Source organism: Bombina bombina, chromosome 5, assembly GCF_027579735.1.
Source record: "Bombina bombina isolate aBomBom1 chromosome 5, aBomBom1.pri, whole genome shotgun sequence".
Classification (NCBI taxonomy): domain Eukaryota; kingdom Metazoa; phylum Chordata; class Amphibia; order Anura; family Bombinatoridae; genus Bombina; species Bombina bombina.
In genome coordinates, this window is record NC_069503.1 from 299,406,752 (window position 1) to 299,428,870 (window position 22,119).

Consider the following 22,119-nt stretch of genomic DNA (forward strand, 5'->3'; position numbering starts at 1 on the left):
CTGATTCTTTGGACTCTTCTGGTTCAGAGGATTCTGTCTCAGAGATTGATGCTGATAAATCTTCATATTTATTTAAGATGGAATTTATTCGCTCTTTGCTTAAAGAAGTACTAATTGCTTTAGAAATAGAGGATTCTAGTCCTCTTGATACTAATTCTATACGTTTGGATAAGGTTTTTAAAGCTCCTGCGGTTATTCCAGAAGTCTTTCCTGTTCCTAATGCTATTTCTGCAGTAATTGCTAAGGAATGGGATAGATTGGGTAATTCATTTACTCCTTCTAAACGTTTTAAGCAATTATATCCTGTTCCGCCTGACAGGTTAGAATTTTGGGACAAAATCCCTAAAGTTGATGGGGCTATTTCTACCCTTGCTAAACGTACTACCATTCCTACATCAGATGGTACCTCGTTTAAGGACCCTTTAGATAGAAAAATTGAATCTTTTCTAAGAAAAGCTTATCTATGTTCAGGTAATCTTCTTAGACCTGCTATATCATTGGCTGATGTTGCTGCAGCTTCAACTTTTTGGTTGGAAACTCTAGCGCAACAAGTATCAAATCGTGATTCTCATGATATTATTATTCTTCTCCAGCATGCTAATAATTTCATCTGTGATGCCATTTTTGATATTATTAGAGTTGATGTTAGATTTATGTCTCTGGCTATCTTAGCCAGAAGAGCTTTATGGCTTAAGACTTGGAATGCTGATATGGCTTCTAAATCAACTCTACTTTCCATTTCTTTCCAGGGAAACAAATTATTTGGTTCTCAGTTGGATTCTATTATTTCAACTGTTACTGGTGGGAAAGGAACTTTTTTACCACAGGATAAAAAGTCTAAAGGTAAAAACAGGGCTAATAATCGTTTTCGTTCCTTTCGTTTCAACAAAGAACAAAAGCCTGATCCTTCGTCCTCAGGAGCAGTTTCAGTTTGGAAACCATCTCCAGTCTGGAATAAATCCAAGCCTGCTAGAAAGGCAAAGCCTGCTTCTAAGTTCACATGAAGGTACGGCCCTCATTCCAGTTCAGCTGGTAGGGGGCAGGTTACGTTTTTTCAAAGAAATTTGGATCAATTCTGTTCACAATCTTTGGATTCAGAACATTGTTTCAGAAGGGTACAGAATTGGTTTCAAGATGAGACCTCCTGCAAAGAGATTTTTTCTTTCCCATGTCCCAGTAAATCCAGTGAAAGCTCAAGCATTTCTGAATTGTGTTTCAGATCTAGAGTTGGCTGGAGTAATTATGCCAGTTCCAGTTCCGGAACAGGGGATGGGGTTTTATTCAAATCTCTTCATTGTACCAAAGAAGGAGAATTCCTTCAGACCAGTTCTGGATCTAAAATTATTGAATCGTTATGTAAGGATACCAACGTTCAAGATGGTAACTGTAGGGACTATATTGCCTTTTGTTCAGCAAGGGAATTATATGTCCACAATAGATTTACAGGATGCATATCTGCATATTCCGATTCATCCAGATCATTATCAGTTCCTGAGATTCTCTTTTCTAGACAAGCATTACCAATTTGTGGCTCTACCGTTTGGCCTTGCTACAGCTCCAAGAATTTTCACAAAGATTCTCGGTGCCCTTCTGTCTGTAATCAGAGAACAGGGTATTGTGGTATTTCCTTATTTGGACGATATCTTGGTACTTGCTCCGTCTTTACATTTAGCAGAGTCTCATACGAATCGACTTGTGTTGTTTCTTCAAGATCATGGTTGGAGGATCAATTTACCAAAGAGTTCTTTGATTCCTCAAACAAGGGTAACCTTTCTGGGTTTCCAGATAGATTCAGTGTCCATGACTTTGTCTTTAACAGACAAGAGACGTCTAAAATTGATTACAGCCTGTCGAAACCTTCAGTCTCAATCATTCCCTTCGGTAGCCTTATGCATGGAAATTCTAGGTCTTATGACTGCTGCATCGGACGCGATCCCCTTTGCTCGTTTTCACATGCGACCTCTTCAGCTCTGTATGCTGAACCAATGGTGCAGGGATTACACGAAGATATATCAATTAATATCTTTAAAACCGATTGTTCGGCACTCTCTAACGTGGTGGACAGATCACCATCGTTTAATTCAGGGGGCTTCTTTTGTTCTTCCGACCTGGACTGTAATTTCAACAGATGCAAGTCTCACAGGTTGGGGAGCTGTGTGGGGATCTCTGACGGCACAAGGAGTTTGGGAATCTCAGGAGGTGAGATTACCGATCAATATCTTGGAACTCCGTGCAGTTTTCAGAGCTCTTCAGTTTTGGCCTCTTCTGAAGAGAGAATCGTTCATTTGTTTTCAGACAGACAATGTCACAACTGTGGCATACATCAATCATCAAGGAGGGACTCACAGTCCTCTGGCTATGAAAGAAGTATCTCGAATTTTGGTTTGGGCGGAATCCAGCTCCTGTCTAATCTCTGCGGTTCATATCCCAGGTGTAGACAATTGGGAAGCGGATTATCTCAGTCGCCAAACGTTGCATCCGGGCGAATGGTGTCTTCACCCAGAGGTATTTCTTCAGATTGTTCAAATGTGGGGGCTCCCAGAGATAGATCTGATGGCCTCTCATCTAAACAAGAAACTTCCCAGGTATCTGTCCAGATCCCGGGATCCTCAGGCGGAGGCAGTGGATGCATTATCACTTCCTTGGAAGTATCATCCTGCCTATATCTTTCCGCCTCTAGTTCTTCTTCCAAGAGTAATCTCCAAGATTCTGAGGGAATGCTCGTTTGTTCTGCTAATAGCTCCGGCATGGCCTCACAGGTTTTGGTATGCGGATCTTGTCCGGATGGCATCTTGCCAACCATGGACTCTTCCGTTAAGACCAGACCTTCTGTCTCAAGGTCCTTTTTTCCATCCGGATCTGAAATCCTTAAATTTAAAGGTATGGAGATTGAACGCTTGATTCTTGGTCATAGAGGTTTCTCTGACTCCGTGATTAATACTATGTTACAGGCTCGTAAATCTGTATCTCGAGAGATATATTATAGAGTCTGGAAGACTTATATTTCTTGGTGTCTTTCTCATCATTTTTCTTGGCATTCTTTTAGAATACCGAGAATTTTACAGTTTCTTCAGGATGGTTTAGATAAGGGTTTGTCCGCGAGTTCTTTGAAAGGACAAATCTCCGCTCTTTCTGTTCTTTTTCACAGAAAGATTGCTATTCTTCCTGATATTCATTGTTTTGTACAAGCTTTGGTTCGTATAAAACCTGTCATTAAGTCAATTTCTCCTCCATGGAGTTTGAATTTGGTTTTGGGAGCTCTTCAAGCTCCTCCGTTTGAACCTATGCATTCATTGGACATTAAATTTCTTTCTTGGAAAGTTTTGTTCCTTTTGGCCATCTCTTCTGCTAGAAGAGTTTCTGAATTATCTGCTCTTTCGTGTGAGTCTCCTTTTCTGATTTTTCATCAGGATAAGGCGGTGTTGCGAACTTCTTTTGAATTTTTACCTAAAGTTGTGAATTCCAACAACATTAGTAGAGAAATTGTGGTTCCTTCATTATGTCCTAATCCTAAGAATTCTAAGGAGAAATCATTGCATTCTTTGGATGTTGTTAGAGCTTTGAAATATTATGTTGAAGCTACGAAATCTTTCCGTAAGACTTCTAGTCTATTTGTTATCTTTTCCGGTTCTAGGAAAGGCCAGAAAGCTTCTGCCATTTCTTTGGCATCTTGGTTGAAATCTTTAATTCATCTTGCCTATGTTGAGTCGGGTAAAATTCCGCCTCAAAGAATTACAGCTCATTCTACTAGGTCAGTTTCTACTTCCTGGGCGTTTAGGAATGAAGCTTCAGTTGACCAGATCTGCAAAGCAGCAACTTGGTCCTCTTTGCATACTTTTACTAAATTCTACCATTTTGATGTATTTTCTTCTTCTGAAGCAGTTTTTGGTAGAAAAGTTCTTCAGGCAGCGGTTTCAGTTTGAATCTTCTGCTTATGTTTTTTATTAAACTTTATTTTGGGTGTGGATTATTTTCAGCAGGAATTGGCTGTCTTTATTTTATCCCTCCCTCTCTAGTGACTCTTGTGTGGAAAGATCCACATCTTGGGTAGTCATTATCCCATACGTCACTAGCTCATGGACTCTTGTTAATTACATGAAAGAAAACATAATTTATGTAAGAACTTACCTGATAAATTCATTTCTTTCATATTAACAAGAGTCCATGAGGCCCACCCTTTTTTGTGGTGGTTATGATTTTTTTGTATAAAGCACAATTATTCCAATTCCTTATTTTATATGCTTCGCACTTTTTTTCTTATCACCCCACTTCTTGGCTATTCGTTAAACTGATTTGTGGGTGTGGTGAGGGGTGTATTTATAGGCATTTTAAGGTTTGGGAAACTTTGCCCCTCCTGGTAGGAATGTATATCCCATACGTCACTAGCTCATGGACTCTTGTTAATATGAAAGAAATGAATTTATCAGGTAAGTTCTTACATAAATTATGTTTTTCTAAGTCGTCAGACTTTTCATCCGGGGGAGTGGGAGCTCCATCCGGAGTTGTTTGCACAGTTGATTCAACGTTGGGGCAAGCCAGAACTGGATCTCATGGCGTCTCGCCAGAATGCCAAGCTTCCTTGTTACGGATCCAGGTCCAGGGATCCCAAGGCAGCGCTGATAGATGCTCTAGCAGCGCCTTGGTCCTTCAACCTGGCTGATGTGTTTCTGCCGTTTCCTCTGCTCCCTCTTCTGATTGCCAAGATCAAATAGGAGAGAGCATCAGTAATTTTGATAGCACCTGCGTGGCCACGCAGGACTTGGTATGCAGATCTGGTGGACATGTCATCCTTTCCACCATGGACTCTGCCTCTGAGGCAGGACCTTCTACTTCAGGGTCCTTTCAACCATCCAAATCTAATTTCTCTGTGACTGACTGCTTGGAGATTGAACGCTTGATTTTATCAAAGTGTGGTTTCTCCGAGTCGGTCATTGATACCTTAATACAGGCGCGAAAGCCTGTCACCAGGAAAATCTATCATAAGATATGGTGTAAATATCTTCATTGGTGTGAATCCAAGGGTTACTCATGGAGTAAGGTCAGGATTCCTAGGATATTATCTTTTCTCCAAGAAGGATTGGAGAAGGGTTTGTCAGCTAGTTCCTTAAAAGGACAGATTTCTGCTCTGTCTATTCTTTTGCACAAACGTCTGGCTGAGGTTCCAGACGTGCAGGCGTTTTGTCAGGCTTTAGTCAGAATCAAGCCTGTGTTTAAACCTGTTGCTCCGCCTTGGAGTTTAAATTTAGTTCTTAAGGTTCTTCAAGGGTACCAAACCTGGTTTTTTACCTAAGGTGGTATCTAATAAAAATATCAATCAGGAGATTGTTGTACCGTCACTGTGTCCTAATCCTTCTTCAAAGAAGGAACGTCTTTTACACAATCTTGACGTGGTTCGTGCTTTAGTTTTATTTACAAGCTACTAAAGATTTTCGTCAAACATCTTCATTGTTTGTTGTCTACTCTGGACAGAGGAGAGGCCAAAAGGCTTCGGCAACCTCTCTTTCTTTTTGGCTAAGGAGTATAATACGCTTAACTTATGAGACTGCTGGCCAGCAGCCTCCTGAAAGGATTACAGCTCATTCTATCCACATGGGCTTTTAAAAATGAGGCTTCTGTTGAACAGATTTGTAAGGCGGTGACTTGGTCTTCGCTTCATAGTTTTTCAAAGTTCTATAAATTTGATACTTTTGCTTCTTCGGAGGCTATTTTTGGGAGAAATGTCTTGCAGGCAGTGGTGCCTTCCGTTTAAGCGCCTGCCTTGTCCCTCCCTTCATCCGTGTCATATAGCTTTGGTATTGGTATCCCACAAGTAATGGATGATCCGTGGACTGGATACACCTTACAAGAGAAAACATAATTTATGCTTACCTGATAAATTTATTTCTCTTGTGGTGTATCCAGTCCACGGCCCGCCCTGTCATTTTAAGGCATGTGTTTTTTATTTTTAAACTACAGTCACCACTGCACCCTATAGTTTCTCCTTTCTCTTGCTTGTCTTCGGTCGAATGACTGGGAGGTGGCAGTTAGGGGAGGAGCTATATAGACAGCTCTGCTGTGGGTGATCCTCTTGCAGCTTCCTGTTGGGAAGGAGAATATCCCACAAGTAATGGATGATCCGTGGACTGGATACACCACAAGAGAAATAAATTTATCAGGTAAGCATAAATTATGTTTTTTTTTCTTGTATTTTTCTTATTTTAAATAAATGTTATATAGTGAATGTGAAAGTTTTTTTATAATCAGGAACACTATATTTTGACAGAAAAACCATCATACAAACATGTATTGTGAACTTCGGAACTTGTTATCAATACATAGAGTTATTTTTTCAATACTGGCAGTTAAAAATTTACATTTTTCACTGGAAAAAGACTTGGTCACTTTGCAGGTTTTCTATCAGATTAGCAAACATATTAGATCAGCAAGTGGAAGTGACGTTCCGTCAGCTGTCTGACAGAAAATACTCACCGTGCATGCACTCCTCCGTGTCATCCCATTTCAATCCCAGCACGTTACAAATTACCATATACCCATCAGCTTCTTAGACACTGTTAAAGCGCATGCACGCACAGACGTGTAGTTTATATATGTAAGGAATGATGGGTAACTAATGTTGTTTAATTTCAAAGAACTATGGTACCTTTTTAATATACAGTTATAACAAGTCGCATTCATATTATTTTTCATAAATTAATAAACTGTACCTTAAAGAATTAGATGCTGATAATTTTAAACCAGCTTTGAGAGAGAAAATGTTTAAACAGTACTTTAAAATATATAAAGGAGTCTAATACAAATCAGTTGGCAGTCTTTCTCAATAAAGCTGGTTTAAAAATATCAGCATCCAATTCTTTAAGGTTCCGTTTATTAAGGTCAGTTAGACCGAAATGTTGTGCTGATTGGTTCTTTGGTGTGATGTCCAAATAAACAGAGTTTGAACAAGACAAGTGGTGCTGCTTTCTGGACTTTTTATGCTATTGCTTTATTATATGCAGGATATATGAACCATCTTCCATAGCATTGCTTAGGTACAAGACAGAATTACCACACGTCTTTAGCATATATGTCATTGATAGCTTTGTTATGCAGTCTTTAAAAGCTGAATGTGCATTATTCTTAAAGGACCAGTAAATACAGTAGATTTGCATAATCAACAAAAGTATAATAAAATGACAATGCAATAGCACTTAGTCTGAACTTCAAATGAGTAGACGATTTTTTTCTGACAAATTTCAAATTTATGCCTATTTCCACTCCTCCTATATCATGTGACGGCCATCAGCAAATGCACGTTTAATTTTGACTTGAGTGTCCCTTTAAGTGAAAAATCTTAAATCAAATACTCTGGTTGTTGCTATGTTAGATAAAAGTACATTTTATTTTTGCACTTGGTATTTAGCATTTTATTATTACATTCTTCCTTGACTCTCATTCCATTTGTATTCTGTTTACATTGTCAGCTCTATTAGAAGAAAAACTGGTTATTTCAGCTCTCAGTGTTATTTATAGCCTATTTATATTGTGTGTGTGAATTTATTCTTTGTGTTAAATAATAATAATCATCTAGTGTTTTGTCCCATATTTCAAGATTTTGTTTTTCATTTAAGTAGAAATGATTATAATCGTATCCATGTGTAACTAAGCTAGTGACCTTTTTTAGTGGAAACCATTTCTGTTTCTATTTTTCCAGTAGTTGTACCAATATAGCTTTATTACAAAAATTACATTAAATGTGAAATTATTTATAATTGCTTAATGTGATACAAAGTAGAAATTCTATGAAGAAGCACATGTAGTCTGTAGAGCGTTAAAAAATGATAAATGTAAATCTGTAGTGATCAACATCTCAAACAATTAGACTAGTTCCACATAGTAAATGAGGAGACTGGGTGTGAAAAGCAAATATAATGACACACAATAGTTCTAATTTAATAATAGGATTAACTTTGTTGATAGAAGTGGCTTCATTATAGTTCTAATATTACATTTTAAGTGTGTTCTTTTTCCATAAATATTGAATATAATTTATATCAGCAAATGTGACATGAAAGTATTTAATCAGTTATCAGCTTTTTATGGGATGTCAGTGACTACGTTTTCTTAGTTGCTTCTTTTCCAAATTATGTCCTGCCAAATAAAAAAGAAAAAACTACATATATGTACTATGTACACAAGTAGAATACTTTCTGATTACTCTGGTGTTGTGTATTATAGTATATTGTCCTTTGCATATTTTACTATTAATCATCAAAACCAACATAAATAGACTTGGCTTTAGTTGGCTTGAGATGATTGAAGAACAAGGGGTCATGCTCTAAAGCTGAAGGGTGTAGATTCTGGAGTAATTCTTTGCAGAAAGGGTGATTGATTCATAGAACAAACTTCCACAAGAGGTGGGGGACATCAAGAATGCCTGAGATAAGCATAAGGCTATCCTACTAACTAGATAAGTTTATACTTTTAGAAAATGTTAGGCAGAGTCTATGGGTCTTATCTATCATAATAAATCTATGTTTCTGTGGCACCATATATACAATGTACTTTATTAAGGGTTGCAAACCTATATGCGCAAGGTGGTATTCAAAACAAATTTGCAGTACTGTGCTTGGTGACTCTATAAACTATTTTTCTTATGAATCATTGCTATATATCAGCAAATAAGCTTTAATTGCTGCTATATATGATCTCCATCCTTATGTTCTGCTTACAAGCTATTTTTAGCATGTGAGCATCATGTCCCTTTAACTGTAAAGTAAGGACAGATGAATGAATGCATATTTTTGTTTAGGTTATTTACAGAAACTGACTTGCGTGCAAGCGCATTGCCATCAAAATGTAATTGAATATCATTTTCCTTTTTCAGTGGTCTATAAAGATAAACAACGGCAGCTCGGAAACTCTTATGCAGTACAAAGCAAACATGACTGAAATGGCACCTGTTTTAGAAAAACTGGCAAATGTTAATAATGACGTCTATTGGATTTTACAAGGTAAAACAAAATTGTTGTATTGTTGGATAAGTTCATGCATGAATGTATTGATTCCCAGGACAAGATATTATTTGCCCTGTAGTGTGATCACCTCTACAAGTTAAGTAACCCCTGCACAGGTAAACCATTTTTTTTCCCTTTTCTTTAGATCCGGTACACGAGCAATTATTAAGTGAAAATCGCAAAATGATCACAAATGATAGAATTGACGCATATAATGAGGTTGCATCTGGAATATTAAATGGTAGTAACAGAAATTTAAAATCAAAGATAAAAATATTTAGTGTTTCCAAACTTATATCTGAAGAAACCATATCTGAATCATTGGATGGGCTACATCTCCCAGAATCAAGCAGAGATATAGTGAGTATTTTTCTTTGTTCTCAAGCCCATATGTTAAACTGGTAACCTCTTAGACTAGCTGCTAATTGGCTGGTTCACGTAAATACTTTGTTTTATTTTGTTTAGATGTTTTGATGTGTTTAAAAAAAAAAAAACTGTGTGTGGTTTTTTTTTGTGTGAAATTTATTACAGTTTCTGTGTTTCCTCTATAAAAAAAAACCTGCTTAACTTCCTGCTAGTTAGGCAGAACCTAAACACATACATTACCTAATGAAGACGTAGTGATCTGGATGTTAAGTTAAAAGCTTTATTTTAAATATATCAGAGTTGTTAGCTCTGTCTATGTTATAGCAAAACAATGCTGTAGATGCCCAGTAATAAAGCTGCTATGTCCGCATACGTGGTGACAAAAAATGACAAACAATGTTTCATGCTGATATGTTTTTTTATTATTTAACTTTTTGTTAACAAGGCTGCAATCTTATTTGTTATCTTATGAGTATCGAGCCTGCAGTTATAAACCATATAAGAGTTGCCAGTGTCACTCACCTATCATAATTTATTTTCTGTTATAACCTGCATTTCTTACAATTTTACAAAATCTTTAAAGAGACAGTGAATACCTTGATAGTTTTATGTTTAACCCCTTAATGACCAGACCATTTTTCAATTTTCTTACCCTTAAAGGGACACTAAACCCCCAAAAATATTTCATGATTCAGGTAGAGAATACAATTTTAAATAACTTTCCAAATTACTTCTATTATCTAATTTGCTTAATTCTTTAGATATCTTTGGTGAAGAAATAGCAATGCACATGTGGGAGCCAATCACACAAGGCATCTATGTGCATCTACCAATCAGCAGCTACTGAGCATATCTAGATATAAAGAATATCAAGAGAAATAAGCAAATTAGATAATAGAAGTAAATTAAAAAGTTGTTTATAATTGCATGAGCTTTCTAAATCATGAAAGAAAAAAATTGCGTTTCATGTCCCTTGGACAAGGGCTATTTTTACATTTTTGCAGTGTTTGTGTTTAGCTGTAATTTTCCTCTTACTCATTTACTGTAGCCACACATATTATATACATATTCATCATATCTTATAATTTACTATAACATTTTTTATAAAATATGGAATAATGGAAAAAAACACACTTTTTCTAACTTTGACCCCCAAAATCTGTTACACATCTATGACCACCAAAAAACACCCATGCTAAATAGTTTCTAAATTTTGTCCTGAGTTTAGAAATACCCAAATGTTTACATGTTCTTTGCTTTTTTGCAAGTTATAGGGCAATAAATACAAGTAGCACTTTGCTATTTCCAAACCACTTTTTTTCAAAATTAGCGCTAGTTACATTGGAACACTGATATCTGTCAGGAATCCCTGAATATCCCTTAAAATGTATCCCTTAAAATGTATATAGTATATTTCATGCCACCATTTCACTGCCAAATGCGAGCAAATAAAAAAATAAAGTAACATTTTTTTTTAGGTTTCTCACTGAAATTATTTACAAACAGCTTGTGCAATTATGGCACATATTGTTATAAATGCTTCTCTGGGATCCCCTTTGTTCATAAATAGCAGACTTATATGGCTTTGGCGTTGCTTTTTGGTAATTAGAAGGTCGCTAAATGCCGCTGCGCACTACACGTGTATTGTTCCCAGCAGTGAAGGGGTTAATTAGGGAGCTTGTAGGTTTAATTTTAGCTTTAGTGTAGTAGACAACCCAAAGTATTTATCTAGGCCCATTTTGGTAAATTTGATGCCACCATTTAACCGCCAAAAGCAATCAAATAAGAAAAATTGTTTACTTTATTACTAATTTTTTCACAAACTTTATGTTTCTCACTGGAATTATTTACAAACAGCTTGTGCAATTATGGCACAAATGGTTGTAAATGCCTCTCTGGGATCCCCTTTGTTCATAAATAGCAGACATATATGGCTTTGGCGTTGCTTTTTAGCAATTAGAAGGCCGCTAAATCCCGCTGCACACCACACTTGTATTATGCCCAGCAGTGAAGGGGTTAATTAGGTAGCTTGTAGAGAGCTTGCAAGGTAAATTTTAGCTTTAGTGTAGAGATCAGCCTCCCACCTGACACATCCCACCCCTTATCCCTCCCAAACAGCTCTCTTCCCTCCCCCACCCCACAATTGTCCCCACCATCCTAAGTACTTGCAGAAAGTCTGCCAGTACAAAAGTAAAAGGTATTTATGTATTTATTATTTTTTTTTAAAATATTTATTCAGCTGTGATGGACCCCTGCCTTAGCCCCCAACCTCCCCGATTCCCCCCTAAACAGCTCTCTAACCCTTCCCCCTACCTATTTGCCTCCATCTTGGGTACTGACAGCTGAATGCCAGTACCCAGTTTTCCCCCAAAAACAATTTTTTTACATTTTTTTTACAATAGCTTTTTCTGTAGTGTAGCTGCCCCCCCCCTCAATACCCCCACCCCCTCCCCCTCCCAGATCCTTTTAAATTTAATATTTATATTGGGGGTTTTCCCCCCCTCCCTCTCAATTCATGGATCATTGGTGACAGTGGTTGCTGCGCGCGTGCGCCCCCACAGGCCCCCTCCCGCATGCACCCGGCATGCACATTGCACTTACAGGAACCGGATGCCGGGTAGCGATGGGCTTCCCAACCCGCCTCCCTGCTAAGCGAGTGGCTCTCTCTGCATTGGATGCTTGTAAAAGGGTATTGCAGGATGCCTCAATATCGGGGCATCACTGCAATACCCTGAGAGCTGCTGGAAGCGATCGCAATCGCTTCCAGCACTCAATTAGACAAATGACGTACCAGGTACGTCCATTGTCACTAACTGACAGTTTTTGCAGGACGTACCTGGTACGTCAGTTGTCATTAAGGGGTTAATGTTTAGTTATGTGCAATGAAACAACTCTGTAATATGTTTTCATTGTTTACTTTGTCCCCTTTTTCATGTAATTTCATTCTGAAAATTTAGCAGTTTCTAATTCTTAGGACTTGAAATGCAACCTGCTGACGTCTCAAGGCTAACTTTGTTCTATATGTGTCCCGAATTGGCTTTATCAGATAACTCCAAAACAATATATTTTATACTAACTTTTTGACAGTGGCCACCTTTGTTCAAGTCTGTGGACTAAAGCCCTAGGTAGTAAAGTAAATTTGATAAAAGTTGTATTTCCATCTTAATACGGCTTCATTCATTACTTGTGGGAAATACAGAACCTGGCCACCAGGAGGAGGCAAAGACACCCCAGCCAAAGGCTTAAATACCGCCCCCACTCCCCTCATCCCCTAGTCATTCTTTGCCTTTCGTCACAGGAGGATGGCAGAGAAGTGTCAGAAGTTTTGGAGTAGTCTCTTATGGAGGGTAGTGCTATTCGGAATGGGACTGGAGTTTTAAGTAGTCTTGTCAGCCTCTCAGTGAGAGCATTGACGAATGTTAGGGTCTGGAGATGCAGGAGAGTCTTTCTGCAAAACCATCCAGACTCATATTAACAGCTCCTCAAGCAATCAGTGTTGACGAGTTTCACTGCTTGTTTTTTATCACTCAAGTCCATGTCAGGAGCGATGCTGCAACACTGTCAAACTTGAGAGGCCGTGTTTCTGTTCCACAGCGTAGATTCTGGTAAGATCGTTTCATTTTTTTTATACTTGAAATGCTAATGCAAGTAATGCAAGGGTCACAGTGTGACTCCTTTTATCTGTATAGAATAAAGGGTTAATATCTCCGGAAGGTGATTATTGAACAGGGGGGGATTTATACATGAGTACTTTATTGTGTTTTTTTCTGCAACATGTGTGAGATGTGGCGCTGGCAATGTGTGAACAGTCAGGTTCTTCCTTCCTTTTGATTACTGTGCAGCCTGTTTAGTTTGGCGTGCTTTCTTTTGCAAGATGTACCGAGTCCACGGATTCATCCTAACTAGTGGGATATTATCCTTCCTGACAGGAAGTAGCAAAGAGAGCACCACAGCAGAGCTGTCTATATAGCTCCCCCCTTAACTCCACCCCGCAGTCATTCTCTTTGCTGGCTCTAAGCAGGAAGGGTAAAGAGATGAGGTGTTAAACATCGAGTGAGATGGGCGGGGCCTATTTTCGCGCCTCAGTTGCGCATCTAGTTATACAGACAGGCAGCAAGCAGCATCTCCAGAGGTCCTGGTACTCTCCTGGAGCCTGAACGAAGCTTTATCCTAATATTTTCGTCCCCTAAGGGCAGGTAGGCGCCACAGCAGAGCTGTGGCAAGGTTCTGACAGGGTTTTTTTACCGGTTTTGGGCATTATCAATCCGGTTTACTCATTTTGGGGTTTATTGCCTTTTTACTTGGGGTGCAGTCTTTCTAAAGCTTTGTGGGTACACTGTTAAAATTTCAGAAAATTTGAAGCAATTTTAACCTGTTTTGCAGTTTGTGTATGCCTTTTTTTCTCTTAAAGGCATAGTACCGTTTTTGAAAATTGTGTTTTTTTCATTAAATAAAGTGTTTTCCAAGCCTGCCTTTCTCATTACTAGCCTGTTCAACATGTCTGACATTGAGGGAACTCATTGTTCAATTTGTTTAGAAGCCATTGTGGAACCCCCTCTTGGAATGTGTCCCACTTGTATTGATATGTCTATAACTTGCAGACAGCATATTTTGAGTTTGGCAATGGATGATTCTCAGACAGAAGGAAATCTGGTTTTGCCATCTAGTTCTCCCCAAGTGTCACAACCAATAACTCCCGCAAAAGTGACGCCAAGTACTTCTAATTGCGTCTAATTCTTTCACCTTGCAAGATATGGCCTCAGTTATGAATACTACCCTTACAGAGGTTTTATCTAAACTGCCAGGGTTGCAAGGGAAGCGCAGTAGTTCTGGGTTAAGAACAAATGCTGAGCCTTCTGACGCTTTAGTTGCCGTATCCGATACTCTCTCACAATGTTCTGAAGTAGGGATGAGGGATTTGCTATCTGAGGGAGAGATCTCTGATTCAGGAAGATTACTCCCTCAGACAGATTCAGAGATGACGGCATTTAAGTTTAAGCTAGAACACCTCCGTTTATTGCTCAGGGAGGTTTTAGCGACTCTGGATGATTGTGACCCTATTGTAGTTCCAGAGAAATTGTGTAAAATGGACAAATATCTAAAGGTTCCTGTTTACACTGATGTTTTTCCAGTCCCTAAGAGGATTTCGGACATTGTTACTAAGGAGTGGGATAGACCAGGTATTCCATTCGCTCCCCCTCCTGTTTTTAAGAAAATGTTTCCCATATCTGACACCATGAGGGACTCATGTCAGACGGTCCCTTGGGTGGAGGGAGCTATTTCTACTCTGGCTAAGCGTACAACTATGCCTATTGAAGACAGTTGTGCTTTCATTAATTCTTTGGATAAAAAATAATAGGGTCTCCTAAAGAAAATTTTTGTTCATCAAGGTTTTCTTCTTCAACCTATAGCGTGCATTGTTCCTGTAACCACTGCAGCTGCCTTTTGGTTTGAGGCTCTAGAAGAGGCGCTTCAAGTGGAGACCCCACTAGATGATATTCTGTACAGAATTTAGGCTCTTAAGCTAGCTAATTCTTTTATTACAGACGCCGCTTTTCATCTCGCTAAGTTAGCGGCAAAGAATTCAGGTTTTGCCATTTTAGCGCGTAGAGCGTTATGGCTTAAGTCCTGGTCGGCTGATGTGTCATCTAAATCTAAGCTTTTCACCATCCCTTCCAAAGGTAAGACCCTATTCGGGCCTGCTCTGAAAGAAATCATTTCGGACATCACTGGGGTGAAGGGTCATGCCCTCCCTCAAGATAAGTCGAATAAGACGAGGACCAAACAAAATAATTTTCGTTCCTTTCGAAACTTCAAGGGTGGTCCCGCTTCTTCTCCACCTGCAAAGCAAGAGGGGAACTTTGCTCAATCCAAACCAACCTGGAGACCTAACCAGGCTTGGAACAAGGGTAAACAGGCCAAAAAGCCTGCTGCTGCCACTAAGACAGCATGAAGGGGTAGCCCCCGTTCCGGGACTGGATCTAGTAGGGGGCAGACTCTCTCTCTTTGCTCAGGCCTGGGCAAGAGACGTACAGGACTCCTGGGCTGTAAAAATTGTAACCCAGGGGTATCTCCTAGATTTCAAGGATTCTCCTCCAAGGGGGAGATTCCATCTTTCTCAATTGTCTGTAAACCAGACAAAAAGAGAGGCGTTCCGAAAGCAGAACAGGGGCAAGGTTTCTACTCCAATCTGTTTGTGGTTCCCAAAAAAGAGGGAACCTTCAGACCAATTCTAGATCTCAGGATCCTAAACCAATTCCTAAGAGTTCCATCCTGCAAGATGGAGACCATTCGGACTATTTTACCAATGATCCAGGGGGGTCAATATATGACCACTGTGGATTTAAAGGATGCGTATCTACACATTCCTATCCACAAAGATCATCACCAATTCCTAAGGTTTTCCTTTCTGGACAGGCATTACCAGTTTGTGGCTCTTTCCTTCGGGTTGGCCACGGCGCCAAGAATCTTCACAGAAGTGCTAGGGTCCCTGCTGGCGGTCCTAAGGCCACGGGGCATTGTCAGTGGCGCCTTATCTAGACCACATCTTAATTCAAGCGTCGACTTTCCAACTAGCCAAGTCTCACCCGGACTTAGTGTTGGCCTTTCTAAGATCTCATGGGTGGAAGGTGAACGTGAAAAAGAGTTCTCTTATTCCTCTCACAAGAGTTCCATTCCTGGGAACTCTGATAGATTCGGTGGACATGAAGATTTTTCTGACGGAGGTCAGGAAATCAAAGATTATAACCACCTGCCGAGCTCTTCATTCCATTCCTCGGCCATCAGTGGCTCAGTGTATGGAGGTAATCGGACTTATGGTAGTGGCAATGAACATAGTTCCGTTTGCTCGCTTGCATCTGAGACCACTGCAACTATGCATGCTCAAACAGTGGAATGGGGATTATGCAGATTTATCTCCTCAGATAAATCTGGATCAAGAGACCAGAGACTCTCTTCTGTGGTGGTTGTCACAGGATCACCTGTCCAGGGGAATGTGTTTCCGCAGGCCAGCTTGGGTTATAGTGACGACGGACGCCAGCCTACTGGGCTGGGGTGCAGTCTGGAATTCAGTGAAAGCGCAGGGTTTGTGGACTCAGGAGGAGACCATTCTCCCGATAAATATTCTGGAATTAAGAGCGATATTCAATGCTCTTCAGGCGTGGCCTCAGCTGGCTTCGGCCGGTTTCATCAGGTTTCAGTCGGACAACATCACGACTGGAGCTTATATCAATCATCAGGGGGGAACAAGGAGTTCCTTGGCGATGATAGAAGTTTCCAGGATAATCCGATGGGCAGAGACTCACTCTTGCCATCTATCAGCGATCTATATCCCTGGAGTAGAGAACTGGGAGGCAAATTTTCTAAGTCGTCAGACTTTTCATCCGGGGGAGTGATAGCTCCATCCGGAGGTGTTTGCTCAACTGGTTCAGCTATGGGGCACACCAGAATTGGATCTGATGGCGTCTCGTCAGAACACCAAGCTTCCTTGTTACGGATCCAGGTCCAGGGATCCCCAGGCAGTACTGATAGATGCTCTAGCAGTACCCTGGTCGTTCAACCTGGCTTACGTGTTTCCACCTTTCCCTCTCCTTCCGCGTCTGATTGCCAGAATCATACAGGAGAGGGCTTCGGTGATTTTGATAGCACCTGCGTGGCCACGCAGGACTTGGTATGCAGACCTGGTGGACATGTCATCTCTGCCACCATGGACTCTGCCACTGCGACGGGACCTTCTGATTCAGGGTCCGTTCAAGCATCCAAATCTAATTACTATGCAACTGACTGCATGGAGATTGAACGCTTGATTTTATCAAAGCGGGGTTTCTCTGAGTCGGTCATAGATACCTTGATTCAGGCTCGAAAGCCGTCACCAGGAAAATCTATAATAAGATATGGCATAAATATCTTTTTTTGGTGCGAATCCAAAGGCTACTCATGAAGTAAGATCAGGATTCCTAGGATTTTGTCCTTTCTTCAAAAAGGATTGGAGAAAGGATTGTCAGCTAGTTCCTTAAAGGGACAGATATCTGCTTTGTCTATCCTATTACACAAGCGTCTGGCTGATGTCTCAGACGTTCGGGCTTTTTGTCAGGCTTTAGTTAGAATCAAGCCTGTGTTTAAACCTGTTGCTCCGCCATGGAGTCTAAATTTAGTTTTTAATGTTCTTCAAGGGGTTCCATTTGAACCTATGCATTCCATAGATATTAAGCTTCTATCTTGGAAAGTTCTGTTTTTAGTTGCTATCTCTTCAACTCAAAGAGTTTCTGAGCTATATGCATTACAGTGCGACTCGCCTTATCTTGTTTTCCATGCTGACATGGTGGTTTTGCGTACCAAACCTGGGTTCCTCCCTAAGGTTGTTTCTAACAGGAATATCAATCAGGAAATTGATGTTCCTTCTCTGTGTCCTAATCCTTCTTCTAAGAAGGAACGTTTGTTGCACAACTTGGACGTGGTTTGTGCCTTGAAGTTTTATTTGCAGGCAACCAAAGATTTTCAAACAAAACAAGAAAATCCAGCGAGAATCGTTGAAAAAAGGAGGTAATTTTATTAGTAAAAATAATGATAAGATACACTCAAAAAATTAGGGGAAAGAAAAATATGAGTTAAAAAGGTATACTAATTACTCATGAGCAGCCAGTAAAGGTCTTACGCGTTTCGGCTGCAAAAATAGCCTTAGTCATAGACCATCCAAAGATTTTCGCCAATCTTCTTCTTTGTTTGTTGTCTATGCTGGAAAGCGTAGAGGTCAAAAGGCTACGGCTACCTCTTTTTCCTTTTGGCTGAAAAGCATCATCCGTTTGGCTTATGAGACTGCTTGACAGCAGCCTCCTGAAAGAATTACAGCTCACTCCACTAGAGCGGTGGCTTCCACATGGGCTTTTAAAAATGATGCTTCTGTTGAACAGATTTCTAAGGCTGCGACTTGGTCTTCGCTTCATACCTTTTCCAAATTTTACAAATTTGATACTTTTGCTTCTTCGGAGGCTATTTTTGGGAGAAAGGTTTTGCAGGCAGTGGTGCCTTCCGTTTAGGTTCCTGTCTTGTCCCTCCCTTCATCCGTGTCCTAAAGCTTTGGTATTGGTATCCCAGAAGTTAGGATGAATCAGTGGACTCAGTACATCTTGCAAAAGAAAACAAAATTTATGCTTACCTGATAAATTTCTTCTTTTGCGATGTACCGAGTCCACGGCCCGCCCTGTCTATTCAAGACAGATAGTATTTTTTTTATGTAAACTTCAGTCACCTCTGCACCTTATAGTTTCTCCTTTTCTTCCTGGGCCTTCGGTCGAATGACTGGGGGGGTGGAGTTAAGGGGGGAGCTATATAGACAGCTCTGCTGTGGTGCTCTCTTTGCTACTTCCTGTCAGGAAGAACAATATCCAACAAGTTAGGATTAATCCGTGGACTCGGTACATCGCAAAAGAAAGAAATTTATCAGGTAAGCATAAATTTGGGGTTTTTTTTCGGCTGCGGGCGGTCCTGCATGGCACTCCATGTGACCGGGTGTGACTTCATTCTCTTCCTTTTCCTGACCGTCGGATGTAGGAGACGAAAGCGGTTTCTCTGTAGGCCTGTGTCATAGGAGGTTGTGAGTGCCCCGGTCATTGGGGTATAAAGCTGCCATTTATTTTTTCAAGCTATGGAGGACTCTGATGCGTTAGAGGGTACTCCCTTTTTGCCTAAATCTAATGCCTGTGTTTATTGTGAGGAGGCTACGGTATATCCGCCTGCTCAACTATTTTCCACATGCCTTGATAAAATAGTGATATCTAAAAAGAACAAGATGTTTAGTACCACTGAGCTGTCTACCTCTGAGGGGTCTCTGCCCTGCGAGGTGCGTTTCCTACAATCATCTCCGATTACACATGCAGCTCCCAGTGCATTACTAATCCTCCTGCGGGAGGGGCCCTGTGGTCGCCAGATTTTGCTGATCAGTTGCAAACAGTGGTGTCTGTGGCCTTCAGTGCTTTACCTTGCACTGCTAAGCGCAATCGAAAGGTTACATATTGCTATCCTTCCCAGGGGTCATCTACTCCATTGGATGTATCTGAGACTAGATTATTCACTGATGCAGAGGACTCCAAAACTTTGGAGGACTCTTTCACTGGGTCAGAATCTGAGGCCTCTAAATCTCCGGCTGCGGAGGAACCAGACTTTAGGTTAAGGATGGAGCACTTATGCTTTTTATTAAAATTCTACAGGTTCCAGAACCGAAGTTACCAGAGGAACCTTCTATTTCTAAGCTTGATAAAGTCTATGAGGACAGGATAGTGCCCCAGACTTTCATGATTCTCATAAAGATGGCGAATATTATAAAGAATGAATGGGAGAGACTTGGTTCATCTTTATCCCCTTCTTCTTCATTTAAGACATTGTTCCCGGTTCCTGATTCTCAGCTAGAATTGTGGGGATCTGTCCATAAGGTGGATTGAGCTTTATCCACACTTGCTAAGCGAACCACTATCCCACTCAAGGATAGTTTGTTGTTTAAGAAACCCATGGATAAGAAATTAGAGACCCTGTTAAGAAAAATGTTTCAGCACACAGGGTTCGTATTTCAGCCTGCAGCGGCGGTCGCCGCTACCTCTTGGTGTGACTCTGTGTCAGAGATGATCGAGGTGGAGACTCCCCTCAATGAGATACAGGAAAGAATTAAGGCCCTGAGGGTAGGTAGCTAATTCGTTTATCTGTGATGCAAATATGCAGATTATTCGCTTGAATGCCAAGACATCAGGGTTTTCAGTTCTGGCCCGGAGGGCCCTGTGGTTGAAGTCGTGGTCTTCTGACATGACGTCCAAAACTAGATTACTTTCCCTTCCATTTAAGAGAGAGGTTCTTTTTGGTCCAGGCTTGGACTCTTATCATATCCACAGTCACGGGGGGCAAGGATGCCTTTCTACCGCAGGCTAAGAAGAATAAACCTAAGGGTCCTAATTTTCGTCCCTTTCATTCTGACAAGTACCAACGACAGCAGCATGCCACGAAGCCCGAGCAGTCAAGGGATCTTGGAAACCATCTCAGTCTTGAAATAAAGCCAAGTAGAGCAAGAAGCCCGCCGAGACAAAATCGGCACGAAGGGGTGGCCCCGATCCGTCTCTGGATCTTGTAGGGGGCAGACTATCTCTTTTTGCGAAGGCTTAGACGAGAGACGTGCAGGATCCTTGGGTTCCGGAGGTTATTGCTCAGGGTCACAGGATAGGTTTCAAAACTCATCCTCCCAGGGGCAGATTCCTCTTGTCAAATCTATCGTCAAGACCAGAGAAACGAGATGCCTTCCTAGAGTGCATGAGGGATCTCTCCTCTCTAGGAGTAATTGTACCGATACCTCTAGCAGAAAGAGGTCTAGGTTACTATTCAAACCTTTTCGTGGTCCCAAAGACGGAGGGCATGTTTCGCCCGATTCTAGACCTAAAGTGCTTAAACAAGTTTCTGTCTGTCCCATCGTTCAAGATGGAGACGATAAGGTCTATTCTGCCCTTAGTTCAAGAGGGTCAGTTCATGACTACGATAGACTTGAAGAACGCTTACCTTCATGTGCCAATACACAAGGATCACTTCAAGTTCCTAAGATTCGCTTTTCTGGACCAGCACTTCCAGTTTGTAGCTCTCCCCTTTGGTCTGGCTACTGCTCCAAGAGTCTTTACGAAGGTTTTGGGATCTTTGGTCGCGGTGGCGAGATTCGGAGGTATTGCAGTAGCACCTTATCTGGACGACATCCTGGTCCAGGCTCCATCCTGCCGACTGGCAGGGGACCATTCAAGAGCTCTTCTACTTCTTCGATCTCATTGATAAAAGATAAACTCAGGAAAGAGTTCTCTTGTTCCTAGTACCAGAGTGGAGTTCCTGGGCACGATAATGGACTCCATATCCATGAAGATATTCCTGACAGACCAGAGACGTTGCAAAATTGCCTCCAGCTGTCTTGCCCTTCGGACCTCCTCAAGGCCATCTGTGGCCTGGTGTATGGAGATGATTGGGCTCATGGTATCCAGTATAGATATCATTCCATTCGCCAGGTTCCATCTACGACCTCTTCAGTTGTGCATGCTGAGGCAATTGAACAGCGTTCACTCGAATCTATCCCAACAGATCTCTCTAGACAACTGGTCAAGGGAATCCCTATCTTGGTGGCTCCGTCCAGATCAGCTGTCCCAGGGGACATCCTTCCTGAGACCATCCTGGGAGATTGTGACTACGGACGCACCATTTATACCCTGATATTTCTCCTACTGTTCCTTGTTCCCTTGGCAGAATGACTGGGGGAAGAGGGGAGTGGGGGAGGTATTTAAGCCTTTAGCTGGGGTGTCTTTGCCTCTTCCTGGTGGCCAGGTTCTGTATTTCCCACAAGTAATTAATGAAGCCGTGGACTCTCCTCGTACAGATGGAAATGAAATGATCAGGTAAGCATCTATGTTTTTTTTTCTAAAATTGTGTGCTCTATTTCAATCATGAAAGTTTAATCTTGGCTTTCATGGGTTTTTTTTTTTTTTTTTTTTGTAATACCCAGGTACTTACTGATCCTTTGTATACAATTTTAAGCAACCCTTTAACCATTTCTATACCTTATATTTGTATTCTCTTATTCACATTTGTTAATGAAAAGTCGAGTTGTCAGTCTTGCTGGATTAGTAAACATAAAAATACATATATAAAAAGAAAATATTACAGCGCCAAATTGGAAACACATAAGATCACAAAATAATCTCCTAATATGATTATAAAAAGTATTTTTAAATGCATAAAGGGAGAACCAAAA

At 40.7% G+C, this 22,119-nt stretch overlaps 1 protein-coding gene across 2 annotated transcripts in view; it reads left to right on the plus strand.

Annotated features, from left to right (window-relative positions):
- The window catches only part of CASD1 (CAS1 domain containing 1), a 248,486-nt gene that overhangs the window by 172,529 nt on the left and 53,838 nt on the right, over nucleotides 1-22,119 (plus strand). For both annotated transcript variants that reach the window (XM_053714060.1, XM_053714061.1), the window contains exons 8-9: nucleotides 8,864-8,990; nucleotides 9,139-9,353. In XM_053714060.1, the coding sequence (XP_053570035.1) occupies nucleotides 8,864-8,990; nucleotides 9,139-9,353 (342 nt within the window). The remainder of the gene's footprint in view (nucleotides 1-8,863; nucleotides 8,991-9,138; nucleotides 9,354-22,119) is intronic.